Genomic DNA, 18258 nt, shown 5'->3' with positions numbered 1-18258 from the left:
AAATATTAATGCTCATAATTATTATTGATTTACATACTACACTTACAATATATTCAGTGGAAAAAATGCAGTGAGAAACCAGTTTTAAAAATAGGCACATGTGACTGCACATGTGTGCATTTTATATGTGTGTGGGAAGGAAAAAAAGACTAGAAAAAAAAAGACTAGACAGTATCAAAGGAGGGTTACAAGATTCTGGTAGTAAGAATAGGAGCAACCTAAAATTTCTTGTTTGCACTCTCTCAATGTTCCCAATTTTTCTCAAACATGTGTTAGCTGTGTAAAAACACCACTAAAATTTCTATGAAGAGGTATAAATTATTACTTACTTTAATAGCAATGTTAATAGAAACTTCCTGAATATTAGCAAGTGGTGGGTAAAGTCTCCCCTGAGCCAGCTCTTTATCTGTCAACTGACTTGTCAGAGCCTGAAAAGAGAGAAAAGAATTTCATTTTTGTTCGTTTAAATAACAGAGTAATAAGGACTAATGAAATGGGAAAAGGGTTGGGGAAACAGAATAATCCAGGTAATGTAATTCTCATTTCTAGCAGGAATACACTTAATCCACTGCAGAAATTAAAATTGCTTTCCACTAAACAGTAAATAAATAATCAGATTTATTTAAAGACTTTTTATCAGATTTAAAGATGTTTTATCTGTGCTGTCACAATTATGTAACCTTTAGATAAGTATAATATAGGCAGAGAATATATGAAATGATTCACAGCTTGCAATTAAACACTGGAAAAATCATGGTAAATTAATTTTATGTAAAAGGAGAAGGTAAATTAAAAAAAAATGGATGAGTCATTTCCTTTCCATTCATAAGGCAGATTTAACTTATTCTCTGTTTTTAAGATCCATTCATTTTTATAATTCACCCTTTATAAAATAACCAAACAATATTTAAAACACTTACCTTTGCAGCTTCTAGGAACACATGGTCACTAATATGCCGGGTGTTACAGAGAATAACAGCTAAAGCCACACCTGAAATACATTAAATTATGAAAGGAGTGAAATAAATTGCTAGATTTAAAGCAAATTAATGATAAGCCATCCCTCCCCCAAACAGCCTCTCTGAAAAAACAAAGCAGCCAAGAGAAAAGAGAAATCTGAGCACTAAAATCAAATGATCTTTAACTATTACAATTCTCATTTACTAGAAGAAATAATTTTAGAAATATCAAATGGCTTTTTGTGATTTAGTTTTCACATTTATCAAATTTACAGATGCATACAATTCATCAACAGTTGTTACAAAAACATTAATTCCCAGTCCCTCTCTAATCTTCTATTTCTTGCTCTACAGAGGTGACTATTTTTAATCCTCTTAGCTGATTATTAGTTTGGTGCAAAAGTAACTGCAGTTTTGCATTGTTGAATTTTGCTGTTTGATACTGGAATACATTCTTAAATAAATGTGGTCTTAAATAAATGTTATACATCGTTTTAAAGTACAGTTTTTGCTTTTTTTTTTTTTGCTAATGACTTATTACTTGCTGTTTATTTTATATTTATTTCAAACTATAGAAATGATGTTATACAAAAAGCAAATTCAAGTGATATTTTTATTCGAGTTCAAAATGGGTCGTAAAGCAGTGGAGACAACAACATCAACAATGCATTTGGCCCAGGAACTGCTGATGAATGTACAGTGCAGTGCTAGTTCAAGAAGTTTACAGAGGAGACAGCCTTGAAGATGAGGAGCGCAGTGGGCAGCCGCCAGAAGGTGACGATGACCACCTAAGAGCAATCATCAAAGGCGACCCTCTCACAGCTACACAAGAAGCTGTCCAAGAACTCAACATCGACCATTCTATGGTCATTTAGCATTTGGCGCAAGTTGGAAAGATGAAAAGGCTCAGTAAGTGGGTTCCTCCTGAGCTGACCAAAAATGAAAAAAAAAAAAAAAAAAAGTCATTCTGAAGTGTCACCTTCCCTTCTTCTATGCAACAACAAACAACCATTTCTTGATTGGATTGTGACATGTCACAAAAAGTGGATTTTATACAGCAGGCAATGACCAGCTCAGTGCTTGGAGAGAGAAGCTCCAAAGCATTTCCCAAAGCCAAACTTGCACCAAAAAGAGGTTATGGTCACTGTTTGGTAGTCTGCTGCCCGTATGATCCACTTCAGTTCAGTTCAGTTGCTCAGTCGTGTCCGACTCTTTGTGACCCCATGAATCACAGCACGTATGACCCACTATAGGGTCCTAAATTCTGGTGAAACCATTACAGCTGAAAAGTATGCTCAGCAAACCAATGAGATGCACCGAAAACTCTAATGCCTGCAGCCAGCCTTGGTCAACAGAAAGGGCCCAATTTTTCTCACAATGCCCAACTGCACGTTGCACAGACAATGCTTTGAAAGTTGAATGAATTGGGCTATAAAGTTTTGCCTCATCCACCATATTCTCCTGACCTCTTCCCAACTGATTACCACTTCTTCAAGCATCTCAACAACTTTTTGCAGAGAAAACCAGCTTCCATAACCAGCAGGAGGCAAAAAATGTTTTCTAAGAGTTCATCAAATCCCAAAGCATGGATATTTATGCTATAAGAATAAACAAACTTCTCATTGACAAAAATGTGTTCACTGTAGCGGTTTCTGTTTTGATTAATATGTATTTGAGTCTAGTTATGTGCATGTACACTCAGTCGTGTCCGGTTCTTTGTGGCCCCACGGACTGTGGCCTGCCAGGCTCCTATGTCCATGGGATTCTCTAGGCAAGAATACTGAAGTGGGTTGCCATTTCCTTCTCCAGAGGATCTTCCTGACCCAGGCTTGAACCCGTGTCTGCTACATTGAAGGAGGATGATTTACTGCTTGACCCATCAGGGAAGTCATGATGAACCTAGTTACAATGCTTTAAAATCCATGGTCAGAAATCGCAATTGCTTTCTCACTAACCTAATAACACTTCTCTCTCTCACAGCTTGCCTCTATTTCTTCTGACTGACTATTAGTTTTGGAAATCACGGACTCCTTCCTGTGACAAAGAAATATTTATCTTTCTGGCATATTTCCAGCCTTCTTCCCAATAGAGTTAGAGCATAATTTTGGTTGAATCAATATTCAGTGTTTATATTATTATGACTTCCTTCATAAGTGCCATTAACAGTTGGGCCATGTATTAACACTGTATCTTAACTTTTCCTCTTCTGCATAACTTTATTTTCCCTGGTTACTGTCTTTTTGTTTTTCCTTTGATTTTTGAGTACTTAAAATTATTTCATGCTGAGACACTCATTAATTTAGTTGTCTCAGTCATCTAGCAATTTCAACTACCTCACATCTCTCATTTCATCCCCAGAATAAATCTGCTGAAGCTCCAACCTGGCCTCATTGCTCTCCATCCTAGATACGGAGCTGTTCCTGGAAACTCTTCATCTTCATGCAGATTCCCTTTGCTTCTAAGTTGAGTCCATTTCCTAAGCCTCACTTCTTCCTAGTATTTTTGTTCCTCCCTTTTTTTGGTAGGCTGTACTCTCCAGTGTTTTCTAAAGAACAGTATAAGGGAGATACATTTTTTTTTCTTTTTTGGGAGATACATTTTTTTAAATCTTGCATCTTTGAAGAGCCCCCACCAGTCCCTCAACACACAAGCACACGCACACTTTTACTACCTTCCACTTATTTGATAGTTTGTCTGGGTTTAGAATTCTAGTTTGGAAGTAATTTTCCTTCAGAATTGTGACACATTATTTCAATACCTTCCAGCTTCCAGCATTGTTGTTGACAAGTCTGGTGACACTGTGAATTCCAGATCCTTTTCCTGTGATTATCTTTTTTTTTTGCATCTCTGGAATTAGGTAGGATCTTTTTTTTTCTTTTGTATCTAATGTTCTGTAATTTCACAATGATGTGCCTTGAGGCGTGTTACTCTCACCCACCATGTCTGGCACATGGTAGGTAGGCCCTTCCCATCTGGAAATCTGGATCTGGGGAAATGTTAACAGTCTTTGATAATTTCCTTCCCTCCTTTTTTTCTTTACTCTCCTTGAAATTTCTTGGGCCAAGATCTGTTGTCTTCTTATATAGTTTTGTCTGGTTCATGTTCCCTTTCCTCTTTCTTGCCTTGGAATTAAAAAAAAAATCATTTCACTTTCTCCCTTCATATTCTCTTATCATAGCTTGGAAGTTTCTCCTAGCTTTCTAGTGGTTATCCTCAAATTTGTAACACACATCCTGATCAAAAGTTTCATGCAAATTTTTAATTTACCCTCCTACCAGGCAATGGAAGTATCTCCTTAACAGTTTAACTCTATGTAACCCATAAGTTCTTATTATTGTGTATTTTGTCTATGTATTTTTCAAAATCCCGCATATCATTATTGCTTTCCCCTATATATATGACATTCTTTTTGTTTAACTCAAATAATCACAGCTTTTTTACCCTTCACTCTTTCCTAAATCTCTGCACTTCTAGCTGGAATTATATTTCCTTAGTCTAAGGAATACTCTTTAGAATTTATTCTACATTTTTACATGTCTGCAGATAGATGGTGAATCCTTTTTTTTTTTTCTTCTTCTAAAAAATCTTCATTGTTTTCATTCTTGAAAGATCTTTACACTGTGTAACGAGTTGAGCTTAACAAAGTATTTTGTAAAAGCCACTTACACAGATCACTTCACTGCCTTCTGGCATCTTGCTGCTGTTAGGAGTCAGTTGTTGGTCTAACAATTGTTGCTTTGAAGGAAACCTTTTTTTCTGGCTGCATGCATAGTCTTCTCTTTGTTGCCATTTCTTGAAGCCTCATGATAATGTCCCTAGATGTGGATTTCTTTTTATTTATTCCATGTGGATTTCACTGAGCTTCCTGAATATTATGTATTGATGTCCTTTGTCAGGTCTAAGAAATTCTCAGCCATGAAGCCTGTAAATATTGCCTCTTTTTCATTCTTACTCTCAGCTTCCTCTGGACCTCAATTAATATATTAACATTAATATATCTTCACTTGTTCTTCTGTATCTTCTTTGTTTTGTCTCTTGATTGTTTCTTCTGGTCTGTCTTCCAGTTTATTAATTTTCTTTGGTCTAATCTCTACAAGCCTCATTAACTGAGTTAACTTATTGTATTTTTCAATTCTAGAATTTAGTGTTACTTGGCTGAATGCTTTCATCTCAAACATAATAAGTGTTGTTTCATAGCACTTGTGTGATATCTAGAGTTCCAGAGGGTTTTTTGTTGTTGTTGTTGCTATATCTGTTACTTTTGGCTTATGTTTGTCTTGTCTCTTCACGTGCCTCATTTCTTTTTTATTTCTTAACTGGAGTTGAATTTGAAGATTTATTTGTAAGAGTAACTTGAGGAGCAGGATACTGTTGTCTTGTACCAGAGAAGATTTCTGTCTGTTTCTGCTGAGCACTTCTGGGCACTGGCAGGCCAAAACAAAGGCTTGAGGTTTTACAGGTAACTTCAAGGGTAAACTATCCCCACACTCCAAGGTACAGTCCTTCAGGGTTTCAGCCCAGAGGAAGAGATGGTTCACTAGCAGCCCACCCTCCACAGGCACCAGACTCCAGCTCTTGTCCTCACTTGCTGAGAAGCACAGCTTTACCTATCGGCCACTTTTTCCTCATTAGGAAACCTCAGCCCCTTTTCAGGTTTTATTTCTGTTGTTCATCCAATTAAAGCTACTAGTGTACACAATTCAAACAGAGCCTTAAGTTTTTACTTGCTTCATGAACATTCTTTTGGCCAATCTTGTTTTTAAATCCATTTTAACCTCTGCTACCAAGTCATTTTTATGTCTATATTTATAGTCCTAATAACTGTTATTGTTAATTTAGGATGGGGAAGTGTTATATAAAAGTAATCAACTGTCAAGTGCTCTATTGGTCAAATGCAATATTAAAAATGGCTTTGGTAAGTCAACAGAAAAGTATTCATGTTTTTAAGGCTTTATGCTAGAGAAATACTGTTGGATGGAACAGACTGATTTTGAACACTATCAAGTTCTAGAGATAGTCAATGATGGGAGAATTTCTGTTACAGATGCTATCTCTCAAGAGACAAGCAGAGTGGAACTCTAAGACAACCACAACTACATGGGGGAAAAGGAGGAAAGAGCATCAGGATATTCACAGGCCCCAAATCTTTATTTTAACAAGAGTTACAATAACATGCTGCCTTGATGCCAGTCTTTGCATGCTATAGCTCTACCTGTCATAAAATCTTACAGCTGGCTGCAGTTCCTCAGGGAGAGGCCCACAAGGAGAAAGACACAAGTACAAAGGAAACTCACGCCAAGTCACTATTTTACTCTACATGATTCTTTCATTAAAACGAATAAATGAAGGATCACCAGAAATTGCTGGAAAATAAAACAACACAAAGGAAGAAATATTTAAAAGAATCTTAATAACTCTAGGAAGAGATCTGAAAGGACACTGCTAGCTTTAAAAAGAAAAGTGGCCATTAAAGAGTTATTCTATGAATAAAAGGTTATTGGGAATAAAAAAATAATATTTGACCCTACTGAGTTGATAATGATATTAAGCAATTATTGTTTATTTTCTTTGATGTGATACCAGTACCATGGTTATGTTTAAGTAAAAAAATGTTTTCACTTTTTTAGTGACACATACGGAAGTACTTATTAATGAAATTATATGATGTCTCTGATTTGCTTTAAAATAACCCAGTGAAGGTGGAATGGGTGGGAATATAGATTAAACATACCAGCTACCAGTTGATAAAAGGTGGGAGAAGGCAACATGGGACTTCATTCTTCCCTCTACTTTTGTATATGCTTGAAATTTTCCATAATAAAAAGAAGACTGTTGAAAACATACACTAGAAGTGCTAAAAACCAAAACAGATACAGATGAATGAATGAACACCACAGAAATCCCCCATATTACAGAACAAAAAAGACAAGAGGCGAAAATATGAATAAAATTTACAAGTCAAGGACAACAGAGGGATTTGACCATGGTCATCCAACCCAAGTTCCATAAGGAAAAAACAGAAATAATGGAAGGAAATTAATGAGGGAAAATAAAAACAGGAAAAAAAAATCCTTTGGAAAAGAAGATACAGTGAATTGGCCCACTTGCAGACACTCATGATAAACAGAAATAAAGCCCAAACCTGAATGCATTTTACTAATCTTTCAGAAACCCTAAAGGTAAAGAAACATTTTCAGGGACACAGAGCTAGTATGTATAACGGAATGAGAATCTCATCAACACCAGATTTTCCGTCAGCAACACTGGCCACTAAAAGTGAATGGAGAAATGTTTTCCAAGGTCTGACAAAATGACTTTGAGGGAATTTCCTGGCAGTCCAGTGGTTAGTACTGAGTGCTCTCGCTGATGGGGCCCTGGGTTCGATCCCTGGTCGGGGAAGTAAACTAAGACCCAGCTAGCCACATGGCACAACTAAAAAGAAAAAGACTTTGAATCTTCAAATCTTTACCCAACCAACTGAGAGAAAAAAATAAAGACATTTCATATACATAAAAACTCAGTTTTCATCCACGCTTTATTAAAAACAAAAACGAAAACGTATTCAAAGATGTATTCCATAGGGAAGGGAATGGCACCCCACTCCAGTACTCTTGTCTAGGAAATCCCATGGACAAGGAGCCTGGTGGGCCACAGTCCACGGGGCCACAGAGGATAGCACACAACTTAGCAACTGAACAACAACAACAGAGGAATTTAAAAGAAAACCAAGTGGAGTTTAAACAGCTCAGGCTAACATCAGCAAACAAACAGAAAGGAATAGTGTACATGGGCAAGAGAATCACCACAGAAATGATTTACTGTGGGGTAGGATTAGATGCAATGAAGAAAGCAAGCAAGAAATTAAAGGAGGATTCATTACACCTCACACTTAAAAGATTTTGAATGTCAAAAATTTTGTGATATAGAATTGCATGTTCTACTGTATTTATCAAACCACACTCTTCTTTAGACATGAATAATGTATAGTCAGTTAATTTCAGAATCAATCCAAGACAAAACATGGAAAACAACAAAATACAGTGCAAATTTCAAGAATTTCTCTACAATAGAAATATTAACCAACTATAGTTGAGAGATGAAATAAGAGATAAGGAAGCTAAATACCAGATTTTTTTTTTCATTTTTCACTGTGACAAGCTAATCTTAAATTGCTCACAAAAGCTCTTTAAGTTCATTATGCAGGGATAAAGCTGACTACTAGGAAAACTAAAAGTAGTAACAGAAATTGAGAGTAGAGAGGAAGCAAGGTAGTAGGAGGCATGTGTGGACTCTGACTTAGATACCATAGTTGGAAGTTCACACGTATCAGTCTAGAGTTGGAAGAATCAAGATAAGGGGAGATACGTGTGCCAGTCATGATGGTAACCATCAGAAAAACTCAAAGGAAACCACAGTGGTTAGAGCTTGTAAGTATGATAAGGAGGTATCAAGGGGAGATAAAGAGGGTTAAATGATTTTTTAACATTCTGTTCCTTTTGCATTTTTATGAACCATGTACTATTTTATTTCTATAATAAAAACAAACTTAATGAACAGTATGATTAAATTTTCAGGGGAAATAGAGCACAATGGATTTGCTGAATTCCTTGACTTTTCCTGTACATTTATAGCAAAATCCTGTAAATACTGTTGTTTTTCAAATATCAATTTCTAAAGAATTTCAAGAAGAATTTTACTGTAGCTAATGATTACTCTAACATAATGATGGCACTTACCTGGAAATATATATACATTGTTTCCTTGACCTGGTGTAAAGACTTGCCCATCACTGAGTTTCACTGGATCAAATGGACTGCCACTGGCAAACAAACACCTTCCCTGTTGAGTAATGAAATAACCTCAATCTTGTCACTTTATGTAGACTAGAAAATTGAGGTGAATGAAAACAAAATTAAACTCTGTAGTAGATCAACATATTACCTGCATAAGGCACAATTTATTTTAGAACTCAATCCCTTTATTAAAATTATTAGAAAAAGGTTTGTTTTATGCACAGCATCCATTCAAATAAAGTTGAAAAATGTCCATTAATAAACTTAAAACCTGACACTCCTCTTTCCTTTAAAACTTTAAAAATGTGGATGGCAAGAAAATATCCCCCCTAATAATAAATAAAGACTACTATAAACATCTGTGATGAGGGGGAAACATCAAAAATTATATCGCTACCATTTACTGTACATCTGCTGTTTTTGGCTCTGTACCAGGTGCTTTATATGTGTTAACTCAGTTAATTTAACCCACACAAAAGGCTTATAAGATTACCATCATCTCATTTAACTAATATGTATTTTTTTAGATAATGCTTTGTCTGCTTCTCCCTACATCTAAAGATGTGTACTGGGCTTCCCAAGTAGCGCAGTCGTAAAGAATCCACCTGCCAATGCAAGAGGTGCAAGAGACGTGGGTTGAATCCCTGGGTTGGGAAGATTTCCCTGGAGGAGGGAATGGCAAACCATTCCAAAATTCTTGCCTGGGGAATTCCACGGACAGAGGGGCCTAGTGGGCTACAGTCCATGGGGTTGCAAAGAGTCAGACAAGACTGGGCACGCGCACACACAAAGATAGGTATTATACCAAGAGTGAGTATTCTTCAAAACACAGTAGACCCTACTGGATTTAGTACTCAAGCATTTGATCCTTTGGACAATCTGAAGATCTACTATGTATAGTAATTATTACTTTTACAAGACATACTTGCAGTTTCAAAATGATCTCAGGTTTAGGTATAGAAACAAGTCAACTGTGCTAGTGGCGAGCCCAGGTGACTGTCTTGGACCTACAAATCCAGACAGCTATAGCTATCCCCATTCTCTACCTGTTCTAAGCATAGCTTTCTTTGTGACGAAAAATTTTTTCTTTGAAGATTTAGGTTGTGAAAGTGAAAGTCGCTCAGTGGTGTCCGACTCTTTGTGACCCCATGGACTAAACAGTTCATGGAATTCTCCAGGCCGGAATACTGGAGTGGGTAGCTTTTCCCTTCTCCAGGGCATCTTCTGAACCCAGCGATTGAACCTAGGTCTCCCTCACTGCAGGCGGATTTTTTACCAGCTGAGCCACAAGGGAAGCCAGATTGAGGTTAGTTCAATGGCTAATGCCGTAAGTGTTACCATAATGTGTATAACATAGGTTATTTTTATGCCACCATTAATTTTAATAGACTTATAAAGTGGGCTATACAATATAGCTCTTCATGGGAAAAATGTATGTTCTCATGGCATTATTGGAGATTTAGAAAGATCTTGGGCATCTTCTCTAGAATGGCAAGATTCAACTGCAGTTCATCTTCTCCAGGCCATCTTTTTAAAATTCTTCTTTCATAATCAACCTATAGTAGCAAGAACTTATTAAAAGAATTCTCATTCTGAAGTCCATGTTATCCTATTCTTTGTTCTAGAAGCAACTGACCAATAAAATATGAAAAACTTTAAGGGTTTTTCTCACTAAGCAGCAGAGGGAGTTAGAGTAACACCAAAATATCCCTCCACCAAAAACAAAAGGACACTAAAAATTTAAGCAGTAACTATAAATATATATATTTATATCATTATTTCATGTAACACTAAGGAAAAAATTATGTAAAAATTTCCAATTGAGAACTAACAGAATAGACTGTATCAAATCAGTCTCTTTGGGGAGTTTTCACTCATTCAAACAGTGTACATCTTAAAAAATAAAATCTTAAATGTTTTAACAGTCTTCTACTGATATACTACTGTCGCCCAAAACATTTAAGTTTTTTATATTTTGGAAATGCCAAGGCCCATAATACATGTAGTATATGTATCAAATAGGCATTGTATAAGACTAATTGATAATTTGGGGGATGATAACCTTTAGTTTCAGAGAAGGCAATGGCAACCCACTCCAGTACTCTTGCCTGGAAAATCCCATGGACGGAGGAGCCTGGTGGGCTGCAGTCCGTGGGGTCGCTAAGAGTTGGACACGACTGAGCGACTTCACTTTCACTTTTCACTTTCATGCATTGGAGAAGGAAATGGCAGCCCACTCCAGTGTTCTTGCCTGGAGAATCCCAGGGACAGCAGAGCCTGGTGGGCTGCCATCTATGGGGTCGCACAGAGTCGGTCACGACTGAAGCAACTTAGCAGCAGCAGCAGCAACCTTTAGTTTTGATTAAAGTGAAAGAAGAGAGTAAAAAAGCTAGCTTAAAACTCAACATTCAGAAAATGAAGATCATGGCATCTAGTCTCATCATTTCATGGCAAACAGATGGGGAAACAATGAAAACAGTGATAGGCTTCATTTTTGGGGGCTCCAAAATCACTGCAGATGGTCACTGCAGCCATGAAATTAAAAGACACTTGCTCCTTGGAAGAAAAGTTACCAACCTAGTTACCAACCTAGACAGCATATTAAAAAGCAGAAACATTACTTTGTCAACAAAGGTCCGTCTAGTCAAAGCTATGGTTTTTCCAATAGTCATGTATGGATGTGGGAGTTGGACCATAAAGAAAGCTGAGCACCAAAAAATTGATGGTTTTGAACTGTGGTGTTGGAGAAGACTCTTGAGAGTCCCTCAGACTTGCAAGGAGATCCAACCAGTCCATTCTAAAGGAAATCAGTCCTGAATATTCATTGGAAAGACTGATATTGAAGCTGAAACTCCAATAATTTGGCCACCTGATGTGAAGAGCTGACTCACTGGAAAAGACCCTGATGCTGGGAAAGATTGAAGGCAGGAGGAGATGGGGACGACAGAGGATGAGGTGGTTGGATGGCATCACCAACTCGATGGACATGAGTTTGGGTAAACTCCGGGAGTTGGTGATGGACGGGAAGCCTGGTGTACTGCAGTCAATGGGGTCACAAACAGTTGGACACAACTGAGCAACTGAACTGAACTGAACCAAAATGGCAATATAGACTCAGAAGGAATTTTGAGAGAATATATGTGTCAAAATAAAATTTATAACAATGAGAAAAATAATGCTAAATATATAAAGAGCATGAATATGAAGTTCAGAAAGATCTGAGACAGAGTTCTACTTTGGGAATAGTCTTCTAGGTTGCTTCACACTAATTTTCCCTTTGGTAACAGTGAGAAAAACTCTATTAAATGTATTAAACATATGTTTTAAGGAAGTAGGAGTGCTACCTAGATAGGGAGGGTTGGAGATAGAGATGGTCAAGATTCAAAAAAGAGGAGAGCAAGACATTCGAACTCAGCATTTGAAGCTCTCCTCCTTCAGGTGAGGGATTTCAAAAGGAAAATCTGTGGCTGAGAGCCTGAACAGCAAAGGTTATCAGGAGTCTCATGATGACAGAGAGAGAAAAAGTAAAGTTTAGAGACCACTAGGGGTGGAGATGGGGTGCCAATAAATACCCCAGGGTTTCTGACTCATACTCCAGAGAAAAGGTTAACTGTGAAAACAGATGAGGCCTCCCATGGACTACATCCTGATGAACTATGAGGAGCTACCCCAGAAAAGAGGGCTTCCTAGGTGACTTGGTGGTAAAGAATCTGCCTGCCAAGCAGGAGACACAGGAGAAACAGATTCGATCCCTGGGTCGGGAAGATCTCCTGGAGAAGGAAATGGCTACCCACTCCAGTACTCTTGCCTGGAGAATCCCATGGACAGAGGAGCCTGGTAGGCAACAGCCCAGGGGGTCACAAAGAACTGGACATGACTTAGTGACTAAACCACCAACCACCACCACCCCAGACAAACAGTCTCTAGAAGGATAAGTAAAGTCCCTGTGGAGGAAGCTAACTTCATCTCAAGCCTCAAATTATTGCTACAATTCTTTATCTGCACTACCTAGCCCTCAACGAGGAAGTGAAAAGCAAAAGTCAACTTACAAAGACAAGAACTGGATAACCAAGAAGAAAACAAAACACATACTAGAAATGTATTGATAGAGAGTAAGATATTTGTTACTATCAGATACTAACTAATTATAATTCATATATTCAAGAAATTAAATGACAAGACAAAATTCTAGTAGAGAACCAAGAGCTATACAAAAGCATCAAATAAACATTCAAAAATTGTCAAAACTGTGAAATGTGACAGGCCATGCACCTAGAGCCTATGCTCCACAAGAGAGGACACAGCAATGAGAAGCCCACACACTGCAGAGTAGCCCCCATTTGCCTCAACCAGAGAAAGCCCATGAGCTGCAATGAAGACCCTGCACAACCAAAAATAAAGAAATAATTAAAATTAAAAAAAACACAAACACCAAAAACTGTGAGGTGTGATAATGATACTGTGATTATATTTTTTAAAAGAATTCTTAACTTTTGAGAGATATAGTGTAATATTAATAATAAAATGATACACCTGAGGCTGGCTTCCTAATCTAAGGTGAGTAGGATGTCAAAGAAACAAGACTGGCAATAAACTGACCACTTCTGAAGCAGAATATTTTACAGCAGAATATTTGCTTGTACCAATCAGAATATTGGTACATGACGGGATTCCCCAGTGTTCACCAGTAAAGAATCCACCTACAATGCAGGAGACCTGGGTTCAATCCCTGGGTCGGGAAGATCCCCTGGAGAAGGGAACTCCAGTATTCTTGCCTGGAAAATCCCATGGACAGAGGAGCCTGGTGGGCTACAGTCCATGGGGTCACAAAGGATTTAGATATGACTTAGCAACTAAATAACAACAACACTGGTACATGAGGTTAAATTATATCATTCTTTCTACTTTTGTATATACCTCAAATTTTCCATAATAAAGAAATTTTTAACAGAGACAAAACACTAAAAACTAAGACATATGAATTATTCTTAAGGGCATGACTCAATAATTACTGCTATATATCACTGTTAAACAAGGTTTTAAAAATCACTTCCTGAACAACAAGGATTTACTGCATAGCAAAGGGAACTATATCGATATATTGTAAAAACCTGTAATGGAAAAGAATACAAAAAACTGGAAAAAAAAAAAAAAAAAAAAAAACCCAAATCACTTTGCTGTATACTTGAAACTAACACAATATTGTAACCAAATAAAAAGAAAAAAACCCACTTCCTAGAGCCTCTTAAAGGTCACCTGCAAGAACAATACAGAAAGTGATTACACTGTGGAGATTACAACTATATCCCTATGGAACAGTAGGGGAAAAATCCAACTATTCCAATGGTATATAAGCAGATACCTATAACTGGGATATAAACCAGTGGCAGTGGCAAAGAATTCAAAAGAACTAAAATTTAAACTCTTCCCTAATGGAGGGAAAATAACAGACATAACCATTTCATATTGTTATTAATACCTCTGTAAGCGTGTATGCTTCTTCAGCTGTGCACTCAGCCTGTGCCGTAGGATTACTTAATGCAAATATTATAGGCCTTTCATTGATTTCAGCCATCGCTTTGATTACACCAGGAGTGAAAAGTCGGCCAGCTCCTGCAACTCCTATAATAAATAAAGGGGGGAAAAAAGCAACTTCATTACAAGTAAAATATAGCAATCCCATCAATAGCATTTCTACAATAGGTTTAACAGAACAAAAGCACACATAAACTCCCATTACAAAGATAAGAGTTTGCATTGCTAAGGTAATTCCAATCTTACATCTGCAAAGAGAAACGATAAAAACACTAAAATTTCTACTTAAATATTTATTATCTACCCCAGACATAGTAAATTGTGAGAAAAAAACAGAGTATAAGACAACCTCCAGGGTCCACTGACAGTCCAGTGGTTAGGATTCTATGCTCCCAATGCAGGGGGCACAAGTATCCCTAGTCAGGGATACAAGTATCCTTGATCCCTGGTCAGGGAACTGATTCCGCATGCTGCATGGTGCAGCAGGGAAAAAAAAAAAAAAAGACTACCTCCATCACGTAATTGTGCTAATAAGCACAGAGCTTCAGTTTTAAAAGGGGACGAGTTCCGCAAACTGGCTATACAGTGTGAATGCATTTAACACTACCTCGCTGTATACTTTTAAATGGGTATAATGGCAAATTTTAAGTTATATATATTTTGCCACAATTAAAATTCTTTTTTAAATGAAAAACTTGCATCTCTAAATGTTAACTTGTTAAACTCTGTGGTACTCATTATAAAATAATGAGTTTAGAAGGGAAAAAAGATCTTCTTGACTACAGTCATCCACGTTCCTGATAGAGATCAGTTTAATGAACTTTTAGTAAGCTCCTACAATGCCTCAGACACTGTATGTAGGTCACTGGGATATAAAAGTGAGTATAATGCAGGCAGCTTACAAGTTGAGAGGGAAAACAAGAGAGCAAACAGTAAATCAGAAAACCGGTGTACAGAGGCATGGCTGAAGGAAGAATACTCAGCCCAGAGTGGGACTTGGCGGTGACAAGTAATGCCTCAGCTGAACACTTGTGTAGTTCATCCAAGGAAAAGGCTTACAATCAACAAAGAAATTTTAAATTCCATTTTATAAACTGACATGTAATAAAGAGAAATACTGATCTGGAGCCCAGAATTTTAGTGCTTCCTCTGTCCCTCCTGGCTATATGAAGTACTCACAAAATCTTGGGCAAGTTGTTTAACAACTCTGTGCTTGTTCTTCTCATGGAAAAAAGGAATGTATACTCAGTGTTCTCCCGTGTGGTCACATGAGGCATGTGGACATATTCTTAGGAATCCATGAGTTCTAACAGAATGAAACATTTTTTTTCTCATTTCCTTCATCCTCCAGGGTCAGAGTCAATGGACAGATTCTTAGGTTTCCATATTGAGTCAACCCACCCCAGTGTTCTTGCCTGGAAAATTCTATAGACAGAGGAGCCTGGCGGGCTATAGCCTTGTGGGGGTCACAAAAGAATCGGACATGACTTAGTGACTAAACAACAACAAACAACAAAAAATTGAGTTCTGAGAGAAATGCACTTACAGTCTTAAAGATTACTTCTCACTCTAAAAAATTGTGAGTTTCAATCAGTAAAGAACCTAATACAGATATCCTTTTCCTAACCATAAAAACTGTTCGTGATTTAAAACAGCTTACTACTTAAAATTCCATAGGGCTCCTCCAAGAAATTGGTAAAATACAAGAAAAATGATACATTCAAATCTTATAGCTGTACAGTATATCAAACAGTCCCTCTTTTAAAGACTCTTTACATTTTCTGTTAATGCCATGTTACACAGTCTGATGTCAGCTATTAAATGCCTGACTCTTAAAACATACCAAAAGCTTTCAGCTTTGTTGTCAATGAAAATCTTTGACTCTGCATAGGATTTTCTTGGTACAGTCTGTCAAATAACCTTGGTCTTTTTCAGGTTTTGAGCCCACCAGTCATACCAACTCTAAAAGCAAAGCATGAGCAATCACACAGCTTCTAGAAGTTAAAAGTACAAGCAACATCTGTTAACAGAACTGTATACACTGTACCTAAAAGCTATCACATACAACACAGGGAATACAGCCAACATTTTTAATAACTAGGAACGGAGTATAACCTTTAAAATTTCTGAATCACTACACTGTACAGCTGTCAATTATATGATATTACAAATCAAGTGCACTTCAGTTAAAAAAAAGTTATCACATCTATAGTGACCAATGGGAAGGGTATCCAAAAGAGGGGGAGTATAGGCATACATGTAGCTGATTCACTTTGCTGTGCAGCAGAAGCCAACGCAGCACTGTGAAGCGACTACACTCCAACAAAGACCAACTCAGAAACAAAGCTATCACAGAAGCACATATGCTGAAAGCTAGCTAAAATATGTCACTTCATTGTTAGTGATTCTGCGTGGAAGTTATGCCTGGCATTATACAGGTAAGTAACAGAATGACTTGGCAACAACTTTACTCACCAATTATAGCTGAAGGCTTAAGTATATTTACTGCCTCTTCAAAAGTATCAGGTAGGCTCTCTGGAGCTGAGTGAGCAAATGGTTCCTGATGACTTTCTATTTTAGCTTTCCGCCCCTGAATTTTTAGATAAAATATAATTTTTTAGTAAATGTTTATTGAGGATTCATTGAAAAGACATCATTATAAGTCACATATTGTTACTACAGTAAGAATGTTTCATTTTCATTTACATTTCTCTTCAACTCATTATCTTCCAATTCTTTCTTCATATTGACCATAAACCAAAATATAAAACATGCATCAAATTCCATTATAACTGAAAATTTCTAATCCCTTTCAAAAATTCATTTACTCTGTGAAATCTTCCTAAATCCAACAGGACACAAAGGCATACAATTCCTTATGTGGGCTGGCTGCATTTTAGAGCTTAGAATTTCATATTTCAGAAATGTCTTATGATAATATATCACAAGTGCTAGTTGCTCAGTCGCGTCTGACTCTCTGCAATCCCATGGACTGTGGCCCGCCAAGCTCCTCTGTCCATGGGATTCTTTAGTCAAGAATACTACAGTGTGTAATATATCACAAACACCCTCTCAGTGGGCACTCCACAACTGAACGGAAGTTATGAATAGTCACATCAAGTACAAAAGGTAAATACCATCTTTGGTCTTGCTACTAAAGTTAGTAGGTGATTTCAGGTCTGTGAGATTTATTACCAAATGAACTTCAGGTAAAACTCAGGGATTTCAGAATTTCAGATAGATATTATGGACTTATACTACCAAGAGTTCAAGAACAAGAGGAAAGGGGAATTCTGGTTTAAGATAGCTGAATGAAGTAATATGCTTTCCTCACCAAATCCCAGGTCAAAACCCATTAAAAATAAACTCCTTAGTAGTGTCACAAGGGTGGGAGATGTACCACTGACACATTAGAACAGTGATGAATTTCTCAATAGTTTAAAGCAAACAAAAACATGTTGAATGCAAAAACAAACCAGGATGACAAATCCATGTCCTTATTTTGGCAAATGAGAAGAACTCCCCCCAGCAAAGGTGACTTTTCACAGCAGAGTTCCAGACAAGCCCCAGGTGAGGACCAGCAGGGGCTCAGAAAAGCAAAACTCCATCATCACTCGGCTGGGGAATTAACTAAAGGACTGAAATACAGCCTCAATAGATCCTAGTTCTCAGAACTAGGCTTCACATGCTTGCTCCCAAGAGGACCACAGCTCTTCCATGACAGCTTCAATTGGAAACTCTCAAAGTCTCAAAAAAGAGGGCAGTGTTTTGGGTCCCAAGAAGAGATACAAAGCCTAAAACTCATGCTAAACGAAAAACATATCCTGAACTTGCAGATGAACATACATTCATCCTAGACTTGATTACTGCAAATATGATAAAGAATCAAAACATTTATGAAAACAAACATCACAAACCAGAAGCACCAAACTCATTGCATACCAGCAAAAATATATACCAATGGTCTTCCA

The 18258-nt window shown here is 37.3% G+C and overlaps 1 protein-coding gene across 2 annotated transcripts in view; it reads right to left on the bottom strand.

Annotated features, from left to right (window-relative positions):
- ME2 (malic enzyme 2) overlaps positions 1-18258 on the bottom strand; it is a 48829-nt gene that overhangs the window by 4209 nt on the left and 26362 nt on the right. The window contains exons 11-16 of one of the 2 annotated variants that reach the window (XR_009690812.1): positions 16763-16877; positions 14232-14374; positions 8696-8798; positions 6691-6813; positions 921-991; positions 379-428 (exon numbers count right to left, since the gene is read on the bottom strand). Coding sequence is in view for 1 of the 2 variants with exons in the window: in XM_061131079.1 (XP_060987062.1) it covers positions 330-428; positions 921-991; positions 8696-8798; positions 14232-14374; positions 16763-16877 (531 nt within the window). In the remaining variant the exon portion in view is untranslated. Of the gene's footprint in view, positions 1-329; positions 429-920; positions 992-6690; positions 6814-8695; positions 8799-14231; positions 14375-16762; positions 16878-18258 lie in introns of those variants that run through there. The other variant, XM_061131079.1, reaches the window with a different exon arrangement.

Source organism: Dama dama, chromosome 27, assembly GCF_033118175.1.
Source record: "Dama dama isolate Ldn47 chromosome 27, ASM3311817v1, whole genome shotgun sequence".
NCBI lineage: Eukaryota > Metazoa > Chordata > Mammalia > Artiodactyla > Cervidae > Dama > Dama dama.
Note: the sequence above shows the minus strand (reverse complement) of the source record. Positions and strands in the feature narration are given on the sequence as shown.